The sequence below is a fragment of the Numenius arquata genome, chromosome 16, assembly GCF_964106895.1.
Source record: "Numenius arquata chromosome 16, bNumArq3.hap1.1, whole genome shotgun sequence".
Taxonomy (NCBI): domain Eukaryota; kingdom Metazoa; phylum Chordata; class Aves; order Charadriiformes; family Scolopacidae; genus Numenius; species Numenius arquata.
The window spans coordinates 14438483-14450965 of NC_133591.1; the positions used below are offsets into that span (position 1 = coordinate 14438483).

The following is a 12483-nucleotide window of genomic DNA, read 5'->3' on the forward strand; positions in this document are numbered from 1 at the left end:
CAGGCTGCAGGTCTGGGGAAGGACCCTGGGCAGGACTTTCCCCCCCATCAGTTAAATCTGGGCAAAAGGAGGAAAAAACACCTTCCCAGGAGGGAAAACTGCTCTGAGCGTGGTGCACAAGCAGGCACTGGAGCTCTGGCTGATGTCCCCAAAGGAGATATCCCCAAGGTTCTGGCTCCAGCCTGCCCCTGGACCTACCCTGCTTCTATCTCCTGGCTTTGGTGGAGCACATCTCCAGGCTCCTCCTGATCATCTCCAACCACTTTCACAGGCTTTTTCACCCCAACGAGGACATCCAGCAATGCAGTGACAGCTGGCATGGGCACAGCACTCTGTGACCACCCTTCCTAGCCCCTCCACACGGCATCAATATCCCCACAGCTTGTCCCTGTGCTCCCCCACTGCCAACATCAGCCATTGAGCTGTGACAGTGCGGTCTCGAGGAACACAGGCAGAGCTGCCTGACAGCACAGGGAAGGACGGGCAGGGACTTACTCTGCCGACTTCCAGAAGTGCCCGGGGTGGGAAAGGCGACGGTTGCGCTTTGGCAGTTTCTCCAGCATGTCCATGAGCTTGGTGAAGGTGGGTCTCTCCTCTTGCTCGTAGGCCCAGCAGAAGAGGAGGATGTCCTACAGCCACACAGGGTGAGCACATGAGCAAACAGAGCCAGTCCCTCTCCCACCACAACCCCCATGCCCAGTGTCCACTCTGCAAGGACCCCATCTCCATCATCACATCCTTGAGAAGGGCTGGGGCGAAGGGGATGCGTCCATCCCATGAGGACCCCTTCTCTATCATCACATCCTTGAGAAGGGCTGGAGCGAAGGGGATGCGTCCATCCCATGAGGACCCCAACTCCATCACCACATCCCTGAGAAAGGCTGGGGTGGAGGGGATGTGGAAACTGAGCTGGCACAAGGGGATTTGTGCCACAGCAGCAGGACCAAGTCGCATCAGCTAGGGAGGGAGGGACACCTTGCTTTTTTGAGGGCAGATCCTGGGCAGCACAGAGTGTTTTTCAAAGGGACCCTCCACTCAGGGTGTGTGCCAGTGGGGCACGTTCCCCACCTCACGAACACACACACGGGGCTCCAGCACCTGCCCCACACCACCTACCGAGATCTCCTTGCCCATCCCGATCTGGCTGAGGTTGGGCTTCATCCCTCTTCCCACCTGCCAGATTATTGCCTCCGCTGGCTGCGTCTTGAAGGGCCATTCCCGCGCGTGGAGCTCGTACCAGATGGTGCTGTGGGGAGAGAGCAGGGATTAGAGATGGGAGGAGCTGGGAGACATCCTGGGAGGGGTACATCTGGCCATTGCACCCACACCCACCATCTCTCCTTGCTCCAAAATCACCGTCAACCAGATGTTTCATTCCAGACATGACACCAGAAGAGCTCAGCGCTCATTACAGGCATGTCACCTCTCCCATTTTCCAGATGGGGAAACTGAGGCTGTTGACCCAGAGCAAGCCACCAGCCTGCTGCAGCCCCCAGCTTACACCAGGGAAGAACCTGGCCCGTAGGCAGGAGGATGGAGGTTGATGGAGAGCATGGGCAGAGCCACCAGCCAGCCTGTTACATCAAGTGGGAATCTCCCACCGGGCTGCAATAGCTCTTCGCCCCACTGCCCGTGGAGCAGCTTAATAGATGATGCGGGGGGTAAATACGTGGTCCAGCTGCCGGGCTGGTGTTTCTAACTCTGCCGTCTGCTCCAGGGCAGCGAGCACTGGGGAAGGATGAGCTGAAAAATTCACTTTCGCTCCAACTTTTCCCTTTTATATCCGTAAAAAGCACTTCAAGCCACAAAAATCCATCCAAGCCACGGCACGAACCATCCCTGGCTCCCTCACCGGGTGATGGCACACGTGAGACCGCAGCCATCTGCTGCTGCACCGCTCTTATCACTAAGCCAAGCCCTCCTTTCCGTGAGGACTCCCAAATCCAAGGGAATATCCCAAAAACAAGGGCGTCTCCGGTTGAGCCGGTGGCCGCCCCCGCGATCCTCTGCCCCCGCTACCGCCTGGGTGTTTTGCATCCTCATTTCCCGGCACCCGGAAGCTGGATGAGCCCCGATTCCCGCAGCGCTGGCCCCGGTTTCCAAGGCAAATTCCCCGGAGTTGCTTTTCCTTTCAAGGGATGCCATCACGGCCGGTTAAAGCAGAAAGAAATGGGGTTAAAATGGCATTAGGGTGGAAAAATTGGGTGGAGGGGATCAGAAAAATGAAGGATCGCTCTTGGATAGGGGGGAAGTCCCTGATTTTCAAAATCAGCTCTCCTGGTTTTGGAAAAACACACACACTTTGGCTATAAATCTCCAAAAATTTCAATAATGTGAGATACCCATTGGTGCTGCGGGTGTGGAGGAATTGGGGGGCTGGAGAGGGGCAGGTGCTGGTGGCAAAGGACAAGATGCTCAGGCAGAAGTGGGGATTTTGAAGGTGCCAGAATGTACCCAATGCAGTTAAATTCAAGTTTCTAGTTGGGCTTAGTTCTTCACCTTTCTGCTTTCAGATGCATCCAAAATATTTGGGCTGCACTTCCCGGGGTAAGGATGGTGCTACGAGATGCCTTTGCATGAGAAGACCATCCATCTAATATTAATTATTGCCGCTATCTCTCAGGCTCCGGCGAGCGAACGCCACCAGCCTTAGCCCGCTGCTCCACACCGCCCTCACCCACGCTTTAATTTAACATTTCTGCTGTCTTCTGGAGTCTTTAAAAGATCTTTTCTTCTTGCTGTCACTGATCCTCAAATCCCTATGGGGAAGTGGCAATGGCAATAACCCTCCGGATCATCCCTGAGCCTCCTGGGCTCAACGGAGGGCAGCAGAAACAAGAAAGAGGGAAAATGTTGGAAAATCTTTTAAGGGAACTCATGCTTGACGTAAGGGCAGAGCTCACACTCCAAAAAAAAAAAAAGGAAGAACTAAGTCTAAGTGACTGATTCTCACTTAGTTCAATACAATTCCTTAATTACTTCTTTTTTGTTGTTCTAAAGTTATACCTCGGGGAGGGGAAAAAAAAAAGCCAGACCCTTGCAGCTGTAATTACTGCGGTTTTGATGGAAATATCGCCTCCGATAACAGCCCCACGCACACGCTAATCCCCGCAGCCTTTAAGGTATCCACGAGAAAATTAATCCGCTGGGTAAAACCCCCAGCCCAACAGCCGCCTTGAGAAAGGTTTTATCCAGGGGTGATTGGGCTCCTGCCATAAGGGAGGTTTGTTTTCAGATAAAAGGTAGGAGTCATGAGCCAGTTCGCTGAAGGAGACTCATCAATTCTCTTTTTCTTGGCTTTTTGGCATCTCCTCCCACTGCCAGCCCCTCTACAGCCGGCTGCTGGGGAGAATTGGGGTGCCTGGGGTCTCCCAGACCTGAGTCCCCAACCCTCTGCATCCCCAGCTGACATGCAGAGCATCTTCTCATCGGTACCCGCCCCAGGAGGATGCAGGGGAGAGATTATGCCAAGCTGGCATTCCCAGGATGCTCTGGATCCCATTTCCCGGGGCCAAAACAGGAAGATTTGGGAATTTTGGGGGTTTTAATTCAAAATTGCTCAAGACGGGAAGGTGCTCTGAGCCCATCAATGGGGATTCCCGCAGGCAGCATCCCCTTGGTATTGTGGCAAGTAAAATGTCCCCGCCCCCTCCCGGCTGCTCAGGGCAGCTCACACCTGACACAACCGCCCCAGTTCTCTGCAGCCTGCCCCCTTTCTGCAGGGACTCACCCCAGTGCGAAGACATCCGAGTGCTTGGAGAAGGGCAGCTTGTCCTCCTCGGTGTCCGGTGAGAGCTGGCGGATGATCTCGGGGGCGAGGTGGCACAACCAGCCGTTCTGGATCCGCAGCTTGTTCTCCCGCCTGCCGAAATATGGAGCTGAAGATGTGGGTACCGGGGGGGAGGACACCACCACCCTGCCATCAGCGAGCAGCCCCCAGCCCTCCCACCCTCTCCCTGGGGCATTTAAGCCTGGTTTTCTCTACAGCATCCTTGGAAAGTCAGATTTTAACCCTGCTCTGAGACATGGTGGCTTCAATCCTGTCCCTGCCAGGCAGCAGGGCACAATTTGGGCACAGGGTGGTGGCTTCAGGTCTGCCGGGCTGGTGATGGGGATGCAGGGTCTCCCAGGGCCCTCGCTGTCACCATTGTACCAAAACACCTTAAAAGAGCTGGGGGCAAATTGTTACCTGGGGTAAATCCCACCAGGGTTGACACCTTAACTGGCCCCACTGTGGTTTGAGCAGGAAGTTGGACTGGGGACCTCTGAGGGTCTCTTCCAACCAAACCCACCCTACAATAATGGCCTGGAAATCAGTGTTTTCAGGTGTTTGGCCCCAAACAGACTCTCCAGCCCACTTTTGTGTCCAAGCCTCTTATGCCATTGCCCATGGGAGCAGCCTGACTTTGTTATAATCACCTGCCCCATGATAAGAAGCGGCCCATCCTCGCTGTGACATTGCTATTAAATCCCAGGTTGTCACCCAAAATCTTCACTTCATCTTTAATCCCCCGCACCGGCCTCTCAGCCATCTTTTCCTCTGCCTCCTCAAGGTCCCCCTGCTTGGTACAAATACACATTAGGCTCCTTTGGCCAACAGCTGAGGATGACACTGATTGCTTCTTCATCCTTTACATCCTCCGACAGGCACCTAGGATGCACCGCTGGCATAAAAAGGGTCCCTGGGCAGAGAAATGGGCAGGGACCACTGGTGGTAGTAACACATTAAGCAGCTTGATCATGTGTCCGAGCCCAAATTCAGCAGTGTAGTTTTGCAGGAGGTAACAACTGTCCCGTGTCACATGGGGCTGGAGAAGGAGGAGCCCACCATCTCATATCAAGGAATTTCTCCCTGTTTGTGCTTGGATGCCCTCCTGAGGATAGCGATGTGCGAGGGTAAGGGATGGCTGTGGGGTTGCTGGGGCCAAAACGCCAGAGCTCAGGTCCCAGGGGACACCATCCAGGCACAGGCATCTCCATCCACCCCTGAGGCAAGACGACAAGCTCCCACTGCAAACGCCAATTCCTTGGCTGGTTTTTCCCCCCGTGGCTGTGTGCGCACAACGTGCACAATCCCAAGGTGACACAGTCTGGATCCTCCTGGCCACAAAGCCATCCCCATCTCCAGGCATCACCCCCAGTTCTGGCAGCAACCGGAGGAGGAACCCCCCCTCCCTAGGGAAGGATGCTGCTGGTCCAGGGAATCACTGATTGAGCCTCCATGCCCCCTCCGGGGTCTCGACGGCTCTTCTTCACCCTGCTGTGTCAGAGTCACCGCTGCAATCAGTGTCTTCGGTGAGACACGGACCCTCCAGCCCCAGAAGCCACAGGTGAGAGCACTTTGACACAGGAGGGGAGGCTTTCAGCTCCCCAGCTGGCTCCCGACGCCGTCCTGCAGCCCTGCGTGGTGCTTAATTACAAGCCGGCATTAAGCACCGGGGCAATTAGAAAAGAGGCGGAGGAGCTTGCTTGTCCTTCCCTGTGTCCACGGTCTCTGTCTCCGGGCAGGCAGCGGGGAGCAGGATGCAGCGGGAAGCACTCAGAGCTGCTCCACTGCCCTCGGCATGACCAGGATTGCACTTGGGGGCTTTTAATTTTGCTCCCTCAAGTCTCCCAGTGCTGTGATATCCCAGGAGCGGCGTTTGGGCTCACCTCAGGATGCTCTGGGGACCAGAGCTCCGCAGCTCCTGTGTGAGCCCAGCCTTGTCCTACAAAGCTCACTATGCCCAAGCACGCAGTTACAGGCTTATGAGCTTCCAGCGATGAGGGTAGAGCTTTAATGCAATCCCAAACATGGTTCAATCACAGCAATTTGAGGTTTCAGGACCAAAATTTGCCCAACTTCATAACCGACCTGGCCACTTCCACGAGCCGAAAGCAGCACAACCAAACGAGCACCTTCTAAACCCACTGGAGGACAAGCAAAAGCAAGAGCAGAAGAGCTCTTGAGACTACTCAAGACCCACCTCATGCTCCTCCTAATTACGGAGCAGCCCAACCAAGCTCAGCAATGTTTAAGTAAAGGAAAAATAAATCTAATTTCGCCAGGATAAGACAGTGGATTGTGAAGACTCTACAGAAAGTATTTCAGTTGTGATAGCCATCTAGTTTTTCAGCAGCACAAGCGTGTCAGGGCATGGATGGACGCTGCAAACTCCTTGTGCCGGACACTTTCATGAACCCAAGGTGAGCCTGCTCGAGGAGGACGAGGAGGATTTTTAAGCCATACCTTTTTTTAACCCTAGCGAAAACAGGCCAGTTTGTAGTTCTCATTCACATCTGAAGCAACATCCTTAACCTGACCTGCAAAAACTTACTCCCTTCTCCATACATGCTTGTCCAAGCAAACCCAAAACTGGGCTTTCTTCTTCTTTTTCATCTGAGAGAAACCAGAACCAGCAGAAAACCCGCCCTGAAAAGGGAAATCAGAGCTGCAGACACTTGCTCCTTCAAAATTCACGGTAACAGATGAGTGCGGATCCCCAAAGCCTTCTCTCAGCTCTCCACCAGCAGAAGACATGAGTGCCACCAGCAGTCCAGGGCAGCCACACTGAAAGCTCCTCGGGGCAGAAGTTTCCTCATTTTCTCAATTTTTCTAGCAAAACACTGCTCATTTGTGTCCAGCCTTGTGTTTCTGACCATCCTCCCTCTCCTGAGTAACCTCTGGGACTTCACTCCCCAAGTGACACTCCAATCTTGACCAGAGATGGCCACGCATTGCTCCACCCCATCGGATACCCCATTTCCCCAGCATCTCATCCTTCCTTTTATCTCCAGAGCATCTCTGACCTTCACAGCAAAGGTCCCTGGCAAACTTTGGCCATTTTTGCCCAAATCCTTCTACCGCTGCTGGAACGAGCTGCAACCTCATCCTGGCAGTACCTAAGTCCCCAAAACCCTACCCAGCTGCTAATTCAGAGCCAAACCCCACTTCTCTGCTGCAGGGAGAGCAGCAGGAGTGCTGGATTTCTTGGGCTTCCTAAGCTTTTGGCTAAGTTTGTGCTAAAACCAGATGATATTTATACAAGCAGAACGGAAAGGCTGGCTGCCCGGCGTGGGATGGAGAGAGGCCGTCGTCGCCTTTTCCTCTAATCCTTCAACCTCATCACACAGGAATTAAAAAAAAAAAAAAAAATATAGTTTCCAAGGTGTGTTTTATCTCCTGAGCATCTTCGCCATAAAGTGATGGTTGGCCGCGACAACGTCTCCAGCGATAAACCCCATCAGGTGGGGTGATGGAGACCGAAAAGACCAGAAGGCGGGTACCACGCTGCCGGAGGAAACCTGCCCCATCTGCCGGCACCGATAACACCGCGCTTGGCCCGTGCTGCTTCCAACACAAAGGGTTTAGTGAAAAAGCTCCCTCCTGCTGGGAAAAGTCAGCAACGCTCTTTTTTTTTTTTTTTTTTCAGTTTTAACAAAAACAGAAAACATAATCTTTGTTCTTTTTTCCCCTCTTCTGTTTCCTTTTCCCCCCAGCTTTGCTTTTTTTCCTTTCCAAAGCTGCTGCTGAAAGTCTTTGCCCTGCCATGCCTACAGCTGGAAAACCTCCCAAAGCACTGAAAAAAACCCCATTTAATAAGGGACATTTACCAAATGGGCTCAATTCCAAACCCAAAGAGACCAAAAAATGTCACAATGCTGTAAATGTCCCAGGCTTGGCTCTCATTTTCTCGATGTCTTGCTCCATGCCCTGGCTTGGTGGAGACACCATGGCCAGATGTCTGCAGCACCCGAAAGGTCACTGGAACGGCTGAGGGACAGCTATGGGGACAGCACCACTCATCAGCCCAGGGGCAGGAGATGAAGCAGATGCTGGGGGATTTGTAATGGTGTTGGGAAAGGCCAAGGAACGAGCCATCTTTGCTGGACCTGGTGAAACAGAGCTCTAGGAGCATCTTCTGGATGGCCATGGAAACGATGCATCCCATGGGAAGAGGTTGGGACCAAGAGACCCTGCCCAGGACCAGGTCCTCCCTCTCTGAACCAAACTGCTGGAGGCTCGCACGCAGCATCGTGCTCCTTCCTACCAATCAAAAGCAACTCTGCCTGTAAATACTAGGTTTAAAAAATAAACTAAACCAAATCAAACCAAAACAAGCTGCAGCTTCTACCCCCAAGGGGCAGAGCAGTACGTTTTCACCACTTGGCGCCGAGCCTGGACCCACTTTGCTGGGGAAGCTCCATCCCTGCTCTCGCCATCCCTCTGGGTCTTCACACTGCAAACCCAACGCCGGCATCGAGCGTGGAGACATGTTTCAAGGCGGCATCACTCGAGGGGCAGAGGGGTTTCTACAGGAGCTACACACCTTACTCTTTTCCCAAAGCAAAATTCCGGGAAGTGAGACGGTGAAACCCCTGTGGCAACCCCCAGGACGCTCAAAGACACCTTGTCCTCATGTCTACTGAGGTTGCAGACCCAGAAAGGAACTTGTAGAGGAGGTTTTTGGGCTCCCTCCTCATGCTCCCAGCCCAAAAGGGAGCTCTAGTGGGAAGAATCCCAGTATTTCCACCGTGCCATGTCCTACCTGCCCGCTTGGAGAACTCCCGAGATGCTGAAGAGGCCGAAGTCTGTGATCACCACCTTCCCGTTGTCGTAGAAAACATTTTTTGACTTGAGGTCCTTGTGAAGGATCCCCTTGGCATGCAGGTAGCCCATTCCCTAGGGCAAAAGAGAAAGAAAAATACCCCAAAAGTGAAAAAGCAGCACAAATGCCGGAGCAGGGGCAGCCCCACCACTGCCAAGAGAGGGAGAGCCCGGCTCTGAGCATCCCTGTGCTGTGGTGGCATGTCCACGCTATCGAGCTACTGCTGGGCCACAGCCCAGCACGTCCCCAAATGTCCCCGCAGAAAAGGGCAGGCGTCCAGGAGTTCCCTGGCTTGGGACGGGCATCGGGTGGTGCTCGCGGAGGGTGGTGGGACCACGGTTGAGTGTCTTGCACTCGTCTGCGACAGCTCCCACTCATCTTCCTGATTAATCGGTTACACAAGGGAAAAAATTAGCAGCAAACCAAACTGGCAGTCGTTTTTCCTGAAGTCCCTCCACTGAGAAATTGATGATGATGATGTTTTCGCCTTCATTCTTTTACGGGGCGGAGAGCAGAGGGGTAATAAGTCAAAGCTCTCCATCTCCGCTCCCGCGTACCCTGCCTGGGCCATTAGTGCTTCCTACGTGCACACCGGCACCGCCAGCCTGCAAACGAGCGCCTCGCAGGAGCCCTGCCTTAATTCTTTTCCCCTAGGAAAAACTACTCGGTGGTTAATTAAAATTATTGCTAATGATGAAAAAAAAAAAAAAAAAGGCCACGGGTGGGAAATCCAAACTCAGCATCGGCAAATCGAGCAGACTGCCGGCAGCTCCATGTGGCGGACGTTCAACTCAACGGGATAACCGGCTCTGGGAACGGGGAGGGCGATAAAAGCCATTTATCCTGACTTCAGCAGGGCTCTCGAGCCTGTCTCACTTTTCATCCTAATAAGCAGAGTAGGGGAAACTTGGTCTAGAGGAAGCTACTGAAAGACAAATGCCAAATGGGCCAGCAAGCTGTTGCTTAAGAGCAAATATCAGTTGTCCATCACTGACATGGGGGGATTTATTAACTGGATTTCCACAGGGGTCTGTCCTAGGTCTGATCTTTTCAGGTGTTGTCATTAACCATGCAGGTGGTGGAACATATATTAAGTTTGCAGTTAATATGGAGCTGGGAGGCACGATGCAAATTCAGAAACAACCTGGAAAAATTGGGAAAGCAACCTGTCAAACCCACAAAACCTCAAATACAAATATCCAGGACTTGGCAAAAATCCTGACGGTACCAAGGACCTACCAGGCTCCGCTCCAGGGGCAGCCAGGGACAGCAAACACCTCAACCCAGCAGGTCATGGGGGTTTAACTGCACCCCTTGGCGGTCACATCCCAAAGAACCTCTCCTATGGGATGCCGGAGGAAGGAAAGGTTTGGGGCAGCGGCTCATCCCGAGATGCCACAGCTGCAGCTGGATTCCAGGACCATTCCAGGCACCGGGATTAATTAGGGGTCTGCAGGTCCCAGCACATGAAATAATGATGAGGTATAAAAACCTGCTTTAAAATGTCACTGTCACCTTCACAAAGTGCCAGGGTTGGTCGTGCAAGGAACAGCATTTCAATGCCTGTTCCTCCTGCAAGGTGCAGTGCGGGGCCCCGAGCACCCACGGGGCAGGATGAGACCCAGCGCCATGGGGATGCTCCACACCCCTTTCCCAGCAGCTGAGGGTGAGGGGAACCCAGAGAAGGTGGAGGGGACTTTGCAACCCAGCTCACATCGCATGGATGGGAACACGTCTCCCATTCAATCATCAAAGGCAGCCAAGCCTTCGTTGAAGGTATTTCTCCAGGAGCTCTCAGCAAACCCAAATCCCTCGCCTCGCTCTGCCAGGTATCACGCAGATCCCACTGCAAATTCCAGCCCCGCCGCCTTCGCCCCCGGGATGATCCATGAGAAAACACTCTCAGCCCAATAACGCCTTAATTTGCTCAGCCGCCCAGCGTGCGTGAAAAGGCAGCTCCCTCTGCCGGCTTCGCTTCTCAAATAAATTAACTTTCGCCTCCCGAGGATCACGGCATAACGAGAGCCCTTGCACCCGCTAATCCAATCAGCTTAACGGCTCCCCTGTCGCACGCGGGGACTCAAAGGATAAAGTCAAACAACTGCCATGAGCAGGTAGTGGAACTGAAGCCTCCGCCATGGTCCTGCCTCCAGCTCCTTGAGGAGATGCTGCCCCAAGCCCAACCAAACCAAGATGTTGGGGTTTTTGCTTCGTTTCTCCATACCGGCCACCTCCAAGTCCACCAAAACTTCCTGAACATCTGCTGATGGTTGACGTGGAGAGGTGGGAAGGCAGAGAAACTCCTCCTCTTGGTGCACACGGACCATGTGTCCGGGGCACAGCACCAGGGTGGCTGAGACAGGGGTGTGATGGACCTATCCTGGACCTCTGCTAATCCCTATGGGGACTCAGGTTGGCCCCAAAGCCCCCCTGCCCTGCAGAAGGTTGCAACAGGAGCACCCTATGCTGGTATCCCAAGGAGGGGAGGACACAGAGAATCTGGCCTGCCACAACCAGGTCTACATGCATTCATGCTGATTTGCTTTAGAAGACCTCATGGGTGACATTCTTCATGGTGACACTTTCATCTCACAGATCCAGCAATGTCCCCCCAGTGCTGGCAATGCCCCACACTACCACAAAGAGTTTGAGGTTTTCAGCCCGCTCCTAATGCGCATGAGGCTGCAGAAGACAGCGGTCTCAGCCTAGTCCTCAAAACCCCGACCCACACGAAGCAAGGCAGCCCCCCCAGAGAAAAGGGGCTGAACCGAGCCATTACCTCCCACTGTGAACAACTGGGAAGCAAGAAGCCTGAGCACAAGAGTGGTGGTAGTCAGGGAGAAAGATGTAAGACAAACCTATGTGAGGCTTGAGATGTTTGCTCAGTGGGAAAAATCCACCTTTTAAAAGTGGAAAATAGAGCTCAGAAGTAGAAATGAAGCAGAGAGGCCTTCAGCTGGCTCAGACACACCAACTTGCAAGCCTGAGCTTGCAAGAAGGTGCCACCACCCAACTTGGGACATACTACAGCCTTCGTGGGGCTCAGAGCATCACCCAATGGGAGCAGGAGCACCCCTGAGGCAGGCAGACCTGCTCAGTGCCTCAGGAGAGCACACCAAAGACTCAGGGTTCATCATCAAACTGAGAGAGGGGAGATTTAGATAAGATCTCAGGAAGAAATTCTTTGCTGTGAGGGTGGTGAGAGCCTGGCCCAGGTTGCCCAGAGAAGCTGTGGCTGCCCCATCCCTGGAGGGGTTCAAGGCCAGGTTGGAGGGGGCTTGGAGCAACCTGGTGTGGTGGGAGGTGTCCCTGCCCAGGGCAGGGGGTGGGACTGGGGGGGGCGTTTAAGGTCCCTTCCAACCTAAACCATTCCATGATTCTAAGATCTCTTGCAGCTTCCCTCCATCACCCCAACACGGGGCTCAGCCATGACTCCAAGACACCCCTTGCGATGCCTGTACAGACACCGGTGGGTGAGCAAAGTGAGTAAGGCTATGCTCAACTGTCAGCTCCTGCCCTGAGCCCAGAGATTTGGGGGGAATTTAAGGAATTTCCTTGAAAAACAGCATGCACTTTGCTAAATCTGGATGTAAATAAACACAAAATAAGCAATCTAATACAGATAGCATAAGCGCAGGCACAGGAACGGCACCATTCAGGATATATTGCAGAGCATATCCTGGTTTATAATGTGGATTTGAATATTTAAGGGGTTTAACATCTGCCAGAAAAACTTCTTTCCCCCCCACCCTCCCATGTTTAACCTGAGCTCAGCCCCAGATGACTTGGTCTTGCTGGGGGCCGGAGGTGCTGGCTGACCTTGAGGGGGACACAGGGTCAGTGTCGTGGCTGCTGGGGTAGGACACGTGCCAAATACTTTTTGATACCACTTGGT

At 53.4% G+C, this 12483-nt stretch overlaps 1 protein-coding gene across 1 annotated transcript in view; it reads right to left on the reverse strand.

The window, feature by feature from the left end:
- Window positions 1–491: 491 nt before the first annotated feature.
- KSR2 (kinase suppressor of ras 2) overlaps window positions 492–12483 on the reverse strand; it is an 82822-nt gene continuing 70830 nt past the window's right edge. The window contains exons 16-19 of the mRNA XM_074159501.1: window positions 8529–8662; window positions 3731–3862; window positions 1117–1246; window positions 492–629 (exon numbers count right to left, since the gene is read on the reverse strand). Of these exons, the coding sequence (XP_074015602.1) occupies window positions 492–629; window positions 1117–1246; window positions 3731–3862; window positions 8529–8662 (534 nt within the window). The remainder of the gene's footprint in view (window positions 630–1116; window positions 1247–3730; window positions 3863–8528; window positions 8663–12483) is intronic.